Source organism: Nicotiana attenuata, unplaced genomic scaffold, assembly GCF_001879085.1.
Source record: "Nicotiana attenuata strain UT unplaced genomic scaffold, NIATTr2, whole genome shotgun sequence".
NCBI classification, from domain to species: Eukaryota; Viridiplantae; Streptophyta; class Magnoliopsida; order Solanales; family Solanaceae; genus Nicotiana; species Nicotiana attenuata.
This window is the reverse complement of record NW_017670687.1, coordinates 142,360-156,291: the sequence shown is the minus strand read 5'-3', so window position 1 is coordinate 156,291 and position 13,932 is coordinate 142,360. Positions and strand designations below refer to the sequence as shown.

Sequence of the window (13,932 nt, the reverse complement as noted above, 5' to 3'; positions counted from 1 at the left end):
CGTCAAAGGCCTTTGCCATATCCAGTTTGAATACAATATTAACCTTTATATTGGACCTACTCAAGTTATAGACAAGTTCTTGAGTGAGCATGACATTATCAGAAATAGATCTTCCCTTAAGGAATCCAGTTTGGAGAAATAATCCTATTCATAAGAGGGGCTAACCTATTGTTAAGAAACTTTGAGATGATTTTGGAAGTAAAGTTGCTTAGACTAATAGGCCTAAAATAAGTGAATTGCTGAGGATTTTCAATTTTGGGAATAAGGACAAGTCATGTATGAGTGAAGGACCTAGGAAGTTCAGTTCCAGAAACGAAGTCCAAAACCACATCATAGAGATCATTAGCAATTAAATCCCAACAGTGTTGAAAGAATTTCCCAAAAATACCATCAGGACCAGGTGAGCTACTAGTGCTCATACAGAATACCACCTGTTTCAGCTCTTCCATGGAGGGGAGGGCTTCTAACAACAAGTTATCTTCTTAGTTGACCGATGTTGGAAGCCCCCTTAGGATTGAAAAATCTCTGCAAGTAATTTCATGTGTGAAGTGTTGCTAAAAAAAGCTGACAACTCCAGCAACAATATCATCCCTGTTCTCAAGCCATGTGCCATCCTGCTTCTTAACTTTTGTCAGTTGCAATTTTTTCCTCTTAGAATTGATTACAGAGTGAAAGAACCTTGTGTTATTATCATCATCAATAAACCACTTCAAGCCAGCTTTTTGTCCCCAGAAAGATTCTTTATTTTTAATATTCCTAATCAATTGAGCATTCACACTGTTGTACATCATTCTATTACTTTCTGAGTTGTCATTCAAGCATCTCTCCTCTAGAGTCTCAAGCATGTTCTGCAATTCTTTGGTCTTATCAAAGATATTGCCAATAGAGTTATTAGACCAGAAGGAAAGACTCTTACAAATAATTTTAAATTTTAGGTGAAATCTCCACATAGGACCACCCTGTACCTGCAATTGCCATGCTTGTTTCACGACTTTCATGAAGCCCTCTTGTTCAGTCCAGAAGTCTAGAAATCTAAAATACTTCTTAGGTTCCCGATGAGGATTAGATGTGGATATTAGAAGGGGAGCATGGTCCGAACCAGTTCTAACCAAATGAGTGGCAGAAGTGTCTAAAAATCTCTGCAACCATTCGAAATTAATAAGTACCCTATCTAATCTTGCCCATATCCTCCTAGCAGAAGCCCAACCTTTACACCAAGTAAAGGGATTGCCAGAGTAGCCGATATCCATTAACTTACTGCCAACAATACAATTGATGAAGGGTAAGCTTTTGGACATGTTAAAATCATTCCCTCCCTTTTCCTACGGATCAGTGATAGAGTTAAAATCCCCGGCCACCATCCTTGGAGAGCTAATTTCCTCGGAAAATATTTTGATACCATCCCACAATGTCTCACTGAGATGAGCTTTGCAGTTAGCATACACCAAAGTCATAAATAGAGTCTCCTAATTTTTATCAATTGAACAATTGATAAGTTGAGGGATATCTTCAATCAGAGTAAAATTAATAGAATTATCGCCAAAAAACCAGATCTTGCTGCTGCAGTTTGCATATGCAAAATCAAGCCCAAGTTTTCTCTTGAACTTCTCCAATTTAGTTCTTCCACTAGAAGGTTCCATAATAGCTATGAATACGAGGTTGTGAGTTCTTTTAAGTTGCTTAAGTCTGTCAAAGGCACCTTGAGAAGTGATGCCTCTAATATTTCAAATAAGAAACTTAATCATTAAAGGGATATAGATTGATCATCTTTGTCCTCTGAAAATTTTACAGCAGGAATACATTTGTCTCTTATGTTTGCTCTGCCACCTTTGCTTGAGTGTCCACCTCTTGTTGATGAGAACCTACCTTTGATTATTTCATGTCCCCATGGTGAAAGGTGATGTTGGCCTATCACTTCCTCAAAGGCTTGATCAATTTCTTGTGGTGGTGGTGAATGATATGAGAAAATTTCTAACAATTTGTTTGCATGATCATCACTAGTAACTGATTGAGCATCATCACTATTAGACTGTTGTTCAATACTTTCAAAGTCATCATTAGAGTCATTAACATCCTGCTTATATTCAGCCGTTTTTGATTCTTCCCCTAAAGCTTCGAATTCAGAGTCAATATCATTTAGCATACCCTTGTCTGATTCATCACTGCTATATGAAAAGCACTTAGATGGCTTATGATTATCGAAGTTATGTTTAGGTGGGAGGTTTTCAAGAGGGGGGGGGGGGGTTCTAGTGCTTCTTAAGTGGTGGAGTTTGCATAAGCCTTAGCTGACTAAATTACTTGAAAGTTTATTTGCTGGGAAGGGATAACTTGTGTTGGTTTTGGCAGTTTAGGTTATGTGGCTAATAAATGTTGTTGTTTTGGGACTTTGAGATGGAAGGGATGTTAGTGATAATTTGGAGTTTTGGCTTGGATATGTTATCAGGAACAATCTGAGAGATTTTATTAATGGAAGGTTGTTAAGTAGCTTAAGGATGGGTACTTATGCTTTGATGTGTGTATGGTTTTGATTTAGTTCAAACTTGGTTAGAATCTGTTGTTTGAGCAGTCGATTGTTTTGAGTTATTGTGGTGTATGGTATTGGTGATTTGCTTGCTCGGTTAACTTGCCATTGCACTTTTTTCTTAGCTCCAATCTTTTGCTTTGGTACTTGTTGAGGTTGTGCTGCCTGCTCAACTAATTTGTTCTCGTTCAGAACCTGTTGCTGATTTTTTTGGGTATCATGATCTCTCGGCTGTTGAGTTGGTTGGTCATCCTTTTGTGATTGGGTGTTGTGTTATGTATCTATGACATCCTGGTGATATTGTTGTGTTAACATATCCAGGTTATTACTTCCATTCGTGTGTTGGTTACCTTTCTTATTTCCTTTTTGAACATTCCATTGATCAATATTCGCCTCCTTATTCGCTTCTTGGGCTTGTATTTCTTTCTCTCTTTTATTATTTCTACAGGAGAGTACATCATATCCTTGCTTGCGACAATATTGACAGTATGAGGGAGCATCTTCATATTCAATATCAAGCCAATAACCATCCTTCTCATTACTATCCAACCTCTTGAACCCCAGCCAGATTTGATCCTTCCTAATTTTCAAGAGATCAGTTTCAACTTTAATCTTGGCCACATTACCTCTAGATTTAGAGTAGGTGGTCATGTCAGGAGCCATAATAGTACCAATTGAAATAACCATTTTTGATAAAATGTCCCACCTAAAAAGAAGTCAGGGGAGTTGATGAATGAGAATCCACACCGGAGCAGTTGTAGACACATTCGGGGGCAAAGTAGGGAGTCCATCTAATCTTCTTCATTATGTATGGACCAACGGTGATAAACGATTTAAAGTAGATATGGTAAATATCTGCTTCATTGGAGAAGTCAATATAAACATGATTTGTATCATAAAAGGCTATTTTCACAATACCTTTAACCGGAATATGACTAATGAATAACCTCCTTACTTTATCCATGTTAGGTTTACCTATAGTAAACTTCCCAACAATTGTGAACTTGCAATCTTCAGACAGAGTAACGAAAAAGTCTTGGGCAGAGAAGTAGACTGCGGGTCTGCTCATATGAGTTCCATGAGTAATTTTAACAGGTTGCTTAGCACTTGAGCTATTTGCGAGAGAAGCGGAGACACTAGTTGTAAATGATGGCTTGGACACTGGAATGGGTGGTCGAGGTTGATTTTTGGAATTATTAGTGGAGCTAGAGGAAGGATTATTGTTTCCCATGTTCTGATTTACATTTTGTTGAACATTGGATTGGGGATTTTAAATACTATTATTTGTTTGGTTGTGATGAGGTGGGGGTCAAAATTAGAAGAATCCTTCAGTGGTGATGGGAGAAAATTACTCTTCTAGGCATTGGGTATTACTTGTTTGTGTTGGGTAATAGGTTTTCATATTGGGGGTTTGATAGTGTTTGAATGCTTGTGCCGTCCAAATGAATCAAATCTTCAAGGGATGGATGTGAAGTATGTGTTTTGGGTTGCGAAGATGTTGATTGCAAAGTGAGTTTAGTTTTGACGGTGGTCTTTGGGATAGTAACTTGGGTATCATTAGCCGTCGAGTGGGTGGAAATTGATGTTGGAAATTCCGATGGTGAGGTGTCGATTGGTGATTGCTATTTTGGGGGTGATGGATCGGGTGGGGCTGGTGGAGGTAGTTGTGGGACCTCTAGTGGTCCACGTGGGTTGGTTGAAATCATAGAGAGAAGGCAGAAGAGTTTGGTTAGAGAGAGAAAGATTTGTATATGACTACGCTTAGATGTAATGCAAAAGTTGAAATTTACAACATGGTGATGATTGGTAGTGTCATGGGCAGAGCTAGAGACCAAGGTGCGGGTTCGACTGAACCTAATAACTTTGGTCTAGCCTATGTATTTGTCTTATAAAATTCATTTACTGTATACAAAATATTAATTTTTCAATAACTTAAAAGTGCTAAAATCTTGAACCTATGAGTTTCGAATCCTGACTTCGCCTCTGGGTACAATAAATAAAAACAAAGAATCTTTCGAGGGAAGCAAAGAAGAGTTGATGCTCTCACCAAGCTAATAGTCCAGGACATCATTTATAGAGGGAAAGTAATACCAAGTATTGCTGGATAATTGAGACATTTGAACTTTTACCCTTAGTGTTATTGTTATAAAGATGTAATAGGGGGTGGTAGAGAGAAGTAAATGTTAGTAGTTGTTCAAAACTTGAGGTCTGTTCAACTTTTGTTGGTTTTTGTTTTGCTTGTACATATGTTTTCCTTGATAAATATAAATTTATAATTACCAAAAAAGGATAAACAGTTGTGACGACCCAAAGGGTCATCACCTGTTTTCTCATTCGTTCCGTGCTTCCGAGGCCTTGAAAATCTCATTTTTTCTTACCTCGATTAGCGTGCGCAGTCCGGGCGCATCCCGGAAAGCTTTTATGTTGAAATATGTGAATTTTGTGAAAAATTTGAAGAATTTTGATATTAATATTGCTAAAGTTGACTTTGGTCAATATTTTTGGTAAACGGACCCGGACCCGTGATTTGGCGGTCCCGGAGGGTCCGTAGAAAAATATGAGACTCGGGCATATGCCCGGAGCCGAATTCCGAGGTCGAGAGCTCGAGAAATAAATTTTTCTGTGAAACTATTTTTCTGAAATTCTTAAGAAAAATGGAAATGAAAATTGATTGAAAGACTATGGTATCGGGCTCGTATTTTGGTTCCGACGCCCGGTACAAGTCTTAAATATGTGTTAAGCGCTTTCTGTAAAGTTTGGTCGAAATCGGACGTCATTTGATGTGTTTCGGGCCTAAATATCTAAAGTTAGAAGTTTATGAACTTATAATGAAAAATGATGATTTTGGGGTTTGATTCAATGATTTTGATGTTATTTTGGCGGTTTGATCGCTCGAGTTAGTTCGTAGAGTGTTGTTGAGTTAGTGTGGATGTTTGGTTAGGAGCCCCGAGGGTCCGGGAGTGTTTCGGAGGTAGTTCGGGGTGTTTTTGGCCTTAGAGTTGTTGCAGAATTTCTTCTGCTGGTGTTCAGAGAATTTGTTCTCTGCGATCGCGATTCCATTCTTGCGATCGCATAGTGTCTTCTCCAGGCATTTCCAAATTCCTTCAATGCGATCGCATAAGTTGTCCCGCGATCGCATAGTCTGACCAGTCTCTTCAATGCGATCGCACTCACCTCTACGCGATCGCACAGCTTTAAACTTCACCCAAAAGTCCTGGTTTCCCTTCTTCTCTGCGAACGCACGAAATTGTTCTGCGTTCGCGGAAGCCAAGTTCCCACTCCTCTATGCGACCACATCAATTGCCCCACGATCGCATAGACCAAAAGTGCCCAGTGATTTTTCAAAGCTTAAAACAGAATGGTTGCGGGATTTTTCCTCACTTTTCACACGAGCTCCCCTCTTAAACCCTCCATAGACGAAATTCAAGCTCTCCTTCCTCCATAACTCTTTGGGTAAGTAATCTTAACATTATTCCCTCATTATTTCTTCATCTAATTACTAATTTCCTAGCTCTAAATCATGAAATCAAAGTAGAAATTAAGGGTTTTGGGTAGAGTTTGGTTTTTGGGAATTTTGGGTGATTCAACCTCAATTTGGGGTCGAATCTTGAAATAAATTATATATTTGAACTCGTGGGGTTATGGGTGATTGGGTTTGGTCCGAGCCTCGTGTTCGGACCATGTGGGCCCGGTGTCGAATTTTGGTATTTTTGGAAGAATGCTAGGAAAATTCATATCTAGGCTATGGGATGTTGCCATTGAGTCCTTAGTGATATTATTGAACTAATTATGACTAGATACCGTTGTTTCGGAGTCGGATTGTAGAGGAAAGGCGGTATTTGAGGATTGATTGCTATTCCTCGGACCGAGGTAAGTGTTTGGTCTAACTTTGGCTTGAGGGAATAGGAGTAGAGTCTTTTTGTTGCTAATTGCTATTTGTCGAGTACGGTGTATAGGCATGGTGACGAGTATCTATACACTGGTGTCGAGCATGACCGTGAGTCCTAATTTGCTATATTATCGAATTCATAATTGTTTTTTATGAGGACTTGGTTGGAAATCTTTAACACTGAGCCAGTAATTGTTGAGACTGAGTATTCATTTAATTGTGTTAAGTAGAAATTGAATAATTTCGGTTATAGCTGGATCTCCCTTGCTGGGATAGTTTATTATAACATCTTTTCTCCCTTGCCGGGATTATTTTGTGTATTGTGTTGAGAGAAATGGGATCGTGTGGCACGCCGACCACGAGATATTATGAAATGGGATCGAGTGGTACGCCTACCACGTGTTATTATGAAATGGGATCGAGTGGTACGCCTACCACGTGTTATTATGAAATGGGATCGAGTGGTACGCCTACCACGTGTTATTATGAAATGGGATCGAGTGGTACGCCTACCACGTGATATTATGAAAAGGGATCGAGTGGTACGCCTACCACGTGTTATTTTGAAATTGGATCGAGTGGTACGCCTATCACGTGATATTATGTCATGGGATTGTGTGGCACGCCGACCACGAGATATTATAAAATGGGACCAGGTTGCACGCCTGCAACGAGAGGAAATTGAAACAAGTGAAAGTGGTTTGTTTTCCCTTATTCTGTGCTAGACGTAACCATATGTAGTCTCTTGTTATTCATGATATTCTGTCTTATCCGCTACCCCGTAAGCATGTTCCCCTCCCAGTTTTAAATTGTTATTTCCGCTATTATTTTGTTGTACTTGCATATATATATCTGTACAGGTTTATTTGGTAGTCTGGTCTAGCCTCGTCACTACTTCGCCGGGGTTAGGCTAGGCACTTACCAGCACATGGGGTCGGTTGTGCTGATGCTACACTCTGTGCATCTTTTTGCACAGATCCAGGTGTTGGAGCAGCATTCGAGTAGTAGTAGCATTTTGGGAACGCGCTCTTAGCCCAGGGACATTCGAGGTAGCCTTGCTGACGACCGCAGGCCCGGGGTCCCTTCTGTTTTATACAGTTTGTTATCACTTGTACCGAAGCAAATAGTATTGTATTTTGTTCAGACTTTGTATGTAGTATTCTGTAGACGTTCGTGAGTTAGTGACACCAGTCTTGGGTAGAGGATTTTTGTTAAACTTCCGCATTTCTTTCAGTTAATCATATTGAGACTTCCGCGTATTTATTAAATGTTTTATTGTTCCTAATATTGTCAGAGTTCGTTAAAAGAGGTAGTTGTTAATTGGCTTGCCTAGCTCTCGTTAGTAGGCGCCATCACGGCCCCCGAGGGTGGGAAATCCGGGTCGTGACAACAGTACTTTATTCTGGTGATCCGTCTACGAAGCAAACGAAGGGAACGTTAGTCGTTAGCAATAGTTTTTACGTATTATTTCGTAATGTATTGTATAGTATAGTATTGTATTATATTGTATTGTATTGCAATGTATTGTTGTTTACTCGTAAAACAGTACAGTTGAATTTATACGTGGTTTATAGACAAGTGAATTAATTTGATCCTAAAATAACAGATGAATTAGACAGAAATATAAAACTTAGCCTTGAAATTGAAATAAACAGCAGATGTATTAGTTCTAGGTGCAGAGCTACCGGAGTCGGTAAGAACAGTGCAAATAAGCAATAAAAGTAAAGTATTATTGAGCTTTTAGTAGAATATAGTGTATGCTTGTCAGAAGTTGATTTCCTTTACAATGATAATAGAGCTCACTATTTATAGATGCACCTAGGGAACAAGATCCTAGGATCAAGCCCATCTTTTATAATAATTATGACGGGTATTGAAGAATGTGTAACGGCAGGCAGTGAATGCCATTTTTTTTGTAATGGGTCGCGTACTTAATATTGTAGAATATTCTTCATTAAATGCTACCGGGTGGCATGCATTTATTTCACCTTTATGAGTATTATTTTCTATATAAACATATTTTACCTATACAGATAGTCCCCCTGCCTTCCCTTGGCATAACTTTATGTCACCGGGAAGTTGGTAGAAATACATTTTTTGGCGGGAAATTCTCTGGTCCCCTCTGAAAAGTTTTTGACGTTTGATTAGACGCACGTCTCTCTGCATTTAATGCTAGAACACACGTCATCCCACGATTTAGCATCTCTTTTGCCGGTTATCAAGGTAATTATGGCCACGATTTTATCCGCCTATACCTTTACTTATACACGTCAAACTTCTTCATTTAAACTTCATAATTCTCTAAACTTTCTTAAACTCTCTTTACTCAACTCGTACTTTGTCTTCAACCTTTCTTTAACCTTCTTCTTGAGAGAAAAAACACTCATTCCTTTCCGATAAAGAATGGCTTCTTCTTCCAGAAACCCTAGCTCCTCAAAGAGCAAAGGTAAAGCTGATGATACTGATCCTTCTACGGTGAGCACCATCATCCAAAAAAATCTCATCACAACTAAGGACTTCGAAGAGAAATATCATTTCGCTAACCCTCGTACGTGGGCCATTAGTTTATACCCTTCTTTCATCCGTCCTTCCAGCATTTTTGCTGTGAAGGAAGACTGCTATTGACAATATTTAGACATTATCACTCCCGCCTGGTGGAGTGGATAACCTTACCCAATAAGGGTTTTACGTATTTTTATACGTATCCCTTTACTTTGGGGGCATTTTCTTTGAGTGGAGAGCTTGACTCCGTCATTGTGGAGTTCTGCATCCGCTACCAAGTATGCCTGGCACAAGTATGTCCGTCTGTGTGGAGGACAGTCGCTTGTCTTTGGCGTCTGTTCCAGGAGACGGGAGAGGAGCTAACCCTAGCTCGGTCGATAAACATTTATTCCCCCAAGATCTTCCGCAGGGGAATGATATCTTAACAAGCATGGCCACCATGCTCTGCTATCTAGCATGGATGATGACTATGACCGTGGATGGATAGAACGGTTTGTCGCAGTCACCACCAGTGACATAATTCTTGCTATGGCGTCATCCTTTCCGGAATTATGGAACCATACTCGTAAGATCATCATTTGTTTTTTCTCCATCAAAGACTGTCTCATATCATTACTGACCCTTTTTCTTTCGCTTATTTCAGCGACTTGGGGGTATCACCTAGGGTTGAAAGCTTAGACCAGTGGGTCCAGAAAATTTTGGAGGTTACTACGTTCAAAACCCGCACGTGGAAAGGACTAGCCCTCAAATACGGGTAGAAGGCCAAAATTCATAGTAGGTTGAACTCACCTTTATTTTTCCATTTCGCATAAGGAAGCTGATTAACCCTTTTTCCTTTGTTGAATTCAGGTCTACCCCAGGGCTCAGTTGTCGTCCCCGAGAAGGACATTTTGGCTAATCCTACTGATGCGACGAGGCTATTGTAGGAGACTTTTACACGAACAGGTGTCTCCGAGCCTGCTTTTGTTGCAAGTGCTTCTTCTCGGAGTCCCCGGTCGGAGAACATGCAACAAAAAACGGAGACGTTCATCCGTGGCAGGGCAATAAATAAAAAGGTAAAAAGCGCAACGCCCGAGCCAACTTCGGGTGTTGTGGTGATGAGCGTTGTGCCCGAGCTGGTCCCAGAAACCGTGGTGATTGACGATGATGGAGAAGCTAGTAATGAGGGGCTTATCTACATAGAAGACGATGACCTTCATCAATTCAACAGAACACTCAATCCGTTGAATTAGCTACACCAACCGAGGACGATGCCTCAGCACTCTTGGGGGGGGGGGGGGGTTCTTTGATGCAGTGGAAGATGCCAATTCATGATTCCGAGTCCTAGCTGCCGTACCCGATACTATGAGGGTGGGTGCCGAACCCCTGTCGTCTTCGGTTGATGAGCAACCAACAACAAGCACTGCGCTTACCGCAGCCACTGCTCATTCTTCAATACCATACATTTCATCTCCTTCTTCACCAACTCCATTTCTACCACCAGCAACTGCTGCATCATCTCTATCGGCCGCAGTTGCCAGAGATGATGACGTCGCTCTTCCCCAGTTCCCGGATCATGGGAACTTGGGGAAAAATTATAATGCCCCCTTAGAAAATCCTCAAAGGATGAGGAGCGTTACTCTCTCGATTTCTACCGTATGCCATATTTTGTCCCGGCTGGTGGAACTTGCAAGTTACCTGAAGCCTTTGGCTTCTGAAAAAGATAGGGAAAAGATACAAGCTCTCTCTCTCGAGTGCTTGTCGATCAATGCCATGCATAACGTAGCAGCGGTATAGTCCTTGCTTTCTTTGTTGTTTCTTCTATCTCTGTTATGGCAGGGTTTTGAATTTGTATTCCTGTTTTGCAGACGAACATCCTTGCTTCCGAGGGTCTCTAAAGGCTGATTCGTGATAAGGAGGAACTTACCCGAGTGAGACCAAATTGCAGTTTGCCTCTCAGAACTGGAAGCTCGAGCTGCCGAGGTCATTGAGTTGGAGGCTCGGTTACAGCAAAGCGAGCAAAAAGTAGTGACCCTTAGCAAAGAGGTTGCCCCGTTGAGGTCTAAATTTGAAGAGGCTAAGGCCAAATGGGTTAAAGACCATAATGCCGTTCTTACTGCATCCGATCGTGAGGCTTCCTCCGCCGAAAGGTTGAATAGTTTTGAGGTGGCCTTAAACTCCAAAGCTGAAGAGCTTGGTGCTGCCGGGGTAAAGTATGCCCAATCGGAGTAGAAGCATAAGAGGACCATTGTGCATAATAGAATTTTCAGCTCTACTATCCATGAGCTTGATGTCAGCCTCCGGTCCACCAGATCCGCGCAGGCTAACCTTTTTGTCGAGGTCGACCAACTTACAGAAGAACTTCACCGCCGGGCAACTTCCCTCTTATTTGAAAAAACATATGCTATGTATAGCATGAGGAGAAAAACATTGGAAGAGGCCAAAGCAGGTGTTATTGACTTTGATGCCGAAATCGCTAAGGCCTGTGAGTTGGAGTTAGCTGCAAAAAGGGGTCTTCCAGCCCGACCTGATGCTACCGATTCTTCTGGTTCCTGTTTTGTGTTCTCAGGATCTGAATAAGAAGCGAAAGGTGATGATGCCAAAGGCCAAAATGATGAAGGTCAAAATGAAGAGCCGCCAGCAGATCCATCCACTTCTCTTGGGGGCACAGATGCTTCTCTTCCTCTGGGTCCCGGAGATGTAGCAGCTTAGTTTTTCCTTTTTTTTTACACTTTTGTACTTCTGTTGTTTGGCACATTTATTGTGAATAGAATTATCTTTTAGTTTTAGTGTCGTGCAAGTTTTTCTCTTTGCTTCCTTTTCGTTTAAGTATTTGCGCAAATTTCGCTCTTTTGCGTCTTTTTTCATTTAAGTATTTGCGCAAGTTTTTTTCTTTGCGTCTTTTTTTTTGTTTAAGTATTCTTGAATGTTTTTCGCGCCGAGATATGCAAGGCTTGGGGTATATTTTTCCCCGGTGGTATTTGAATTACGGGCGTAAGCTCTTCCAAAATTAACCCTTTAATGCGAGGGTTATATAAGAGAGGGCCCTCTCATGTTTATGATGTTCTTGAAGAGGACATCTCCTGTTCATTACGGCACTAGCATTTGAAGTACTTGTTTAACTTTGAAATGATAATATCAATTCATCTTTCAAACAAGAAACAAGGTAGAAATAAAAGGACTTTACTTTATTCCCTCCATTTTCAAAAGCACATAAGCATTCGTTGTGCTAAAAAGAAATTGTCATTTCTTGTGGCTAACTTGTACAACTTGTTTCTACGGGGCTGGCCGTGCAGTCCCCGGTCCCGATGATACAACTATGTTTCCAGGTTTTGTATTTCAGTAGAAGTGGCAGTCGTTGTTGCCGTATCCTCATATCATTTCCCCTTGATAAGTGGGGGGTTTTTGACTACTAATTAGCGCCTTTTAGCTTTCATTTTAATCTAAAAGCGTTTAATTGTGTTTCCAAAAACTGATAAAATATGCTTCATTGTAGGAGTATTGGAAAATGAGCCACTAAGATGAAATCCAACTCAAAGGTGTGATCTGAACTCAAAAACAAAATCAGGCACATAAGCTCAAAGTGGGGACGCAGAATATCATCTCTTGCCACAGATTGTGAAGGCAAGCTTATCAGAAACAAGTGCAAAGTGCGATCCGCACATGAGATGTGTGGCCGCAGAAGCTAAGCAAGAGAAGAAGTTCAAAGAGTTCTCATTTCAAGCTCAAAGGAAGTGCGGACCGCAAAATTATTGTGTGGCCGCAGAAGTCAGCTTACGCGGCCGCACTTAGAAATGTGCAGTCCGCAGAAGAGCCTTGTGCGGCCGCACCCAGAAATGTGCGGACCACAGAAAATGAGAGATGCGGCCACGATTCAGAATTGTGCAGTGGCAAAGATCCAAGTCCTATTAAGCTGAAGCAAAGAAAGGTCATTTTTGTCCGAAAGTTCCAGCGTTGTATAAATAGAATAGTTTTACTTATTTAGGTCAAGTTTTCAATATTAAAAGTGCTGTAGTCGTATCTCTTTGCTCTTTTAAGCAACTTTAGCTTATTTTGGTTATTTAACATTGGATTTCTATACTTTAATCATTCAATACGAGTTTATTTATCTCTTCTTCTTTATTTTCTGCTATACCCACTATCAGTAGCTAGATTTTTACTATGGCTGTGACCCAACCCTAGTGTGTAAACCTTATGGTTGATTAATTTTATGCTTGTTTATGAATGGGTGTTTGTTATTTAGCAATGTTCATGCTTCAATTGTGAAATTAATGGTTGCAAACATTGATTTATGACTATTTGATATAGTCTCTTCTTGAGAAAGAGAGACCTAGTCTAAGTTAACTTAGCTAACAAGGAATTGGGTCAATTGAGAGATTGATTAACCCAATTAAATGGTTTAACCTAGATATAGTAACAACCCGACTTGAGTTGTTATCAACCGTTTTGGTAGATACCCATTTGGTCTTGAAAAATCCAAATTGGGCAAAATCACTCTCTGGCCGAAAGGTATTGAGTGGGCAACGTAATGTTGTGAGCTATAATACACTCCAGTCAATATAACAGCAAAAAAGTCTTCATCCCATTAGGCAAACACCTAGATCATGTTCACAACCCTAGACCCTTTTTATATCTTTGAAAAACATTCAAAAACAATCATCCCTAGTTTTTTTCCTTTAGATTTGCAATCCTTAGTTAATTTTAGAAGTAAAATAAATACCCTATTTATGGAAGTGCAATCTAAATACTTCACGTACTCACTCCAAATATATACTACTAACTCCGATCTCAGCTCCCTGTGGATTAGATCCTGACTCCTTGTTGGGTTTTGTTATTTCAAACGATCGTGCATACCTCGTTAGAGGCGTGCATTTGGACGTGATAAAATTTTGGCGCCATTGCCGCACCCAGAAATGTGCAAACCGCAGAAAATGAGAGATGCGGCCACGATTCAGAATTGTTCGGCCGCAAAGATCTAAGTCTTGTGAAGCTGAAGCAAAGTGCGGATCGCACATGGAGTTGTGCGGCCGCAGAACCTCAG

General features: G+C 40.5%; 1 protein-coding gene across 1 annotated transcript; it reads right to left on the bottom strand.

Moving 5' to 3' along the window:
* Positions 1-554: 554 nt before the first annotated feature.
* On the bottom strand, positions 555-1,250 carry LOC109242303. Its single transcript, XM_019409174.1, has 2 exons — positions 966-1,250; positions 555-863 (listed from the first exon to the last, which is right to left on the bottom strand). Exons 1-2 carry the CDS (start codon positions 1,248-1,250, stop codon positions 555-557), a joined length of 594 nt encoding a protein of 197 aa, XP_019264719.1.
* Between the last annotated feature and the right edge of the window lie 12,682 nt (positions 1,251-13,932).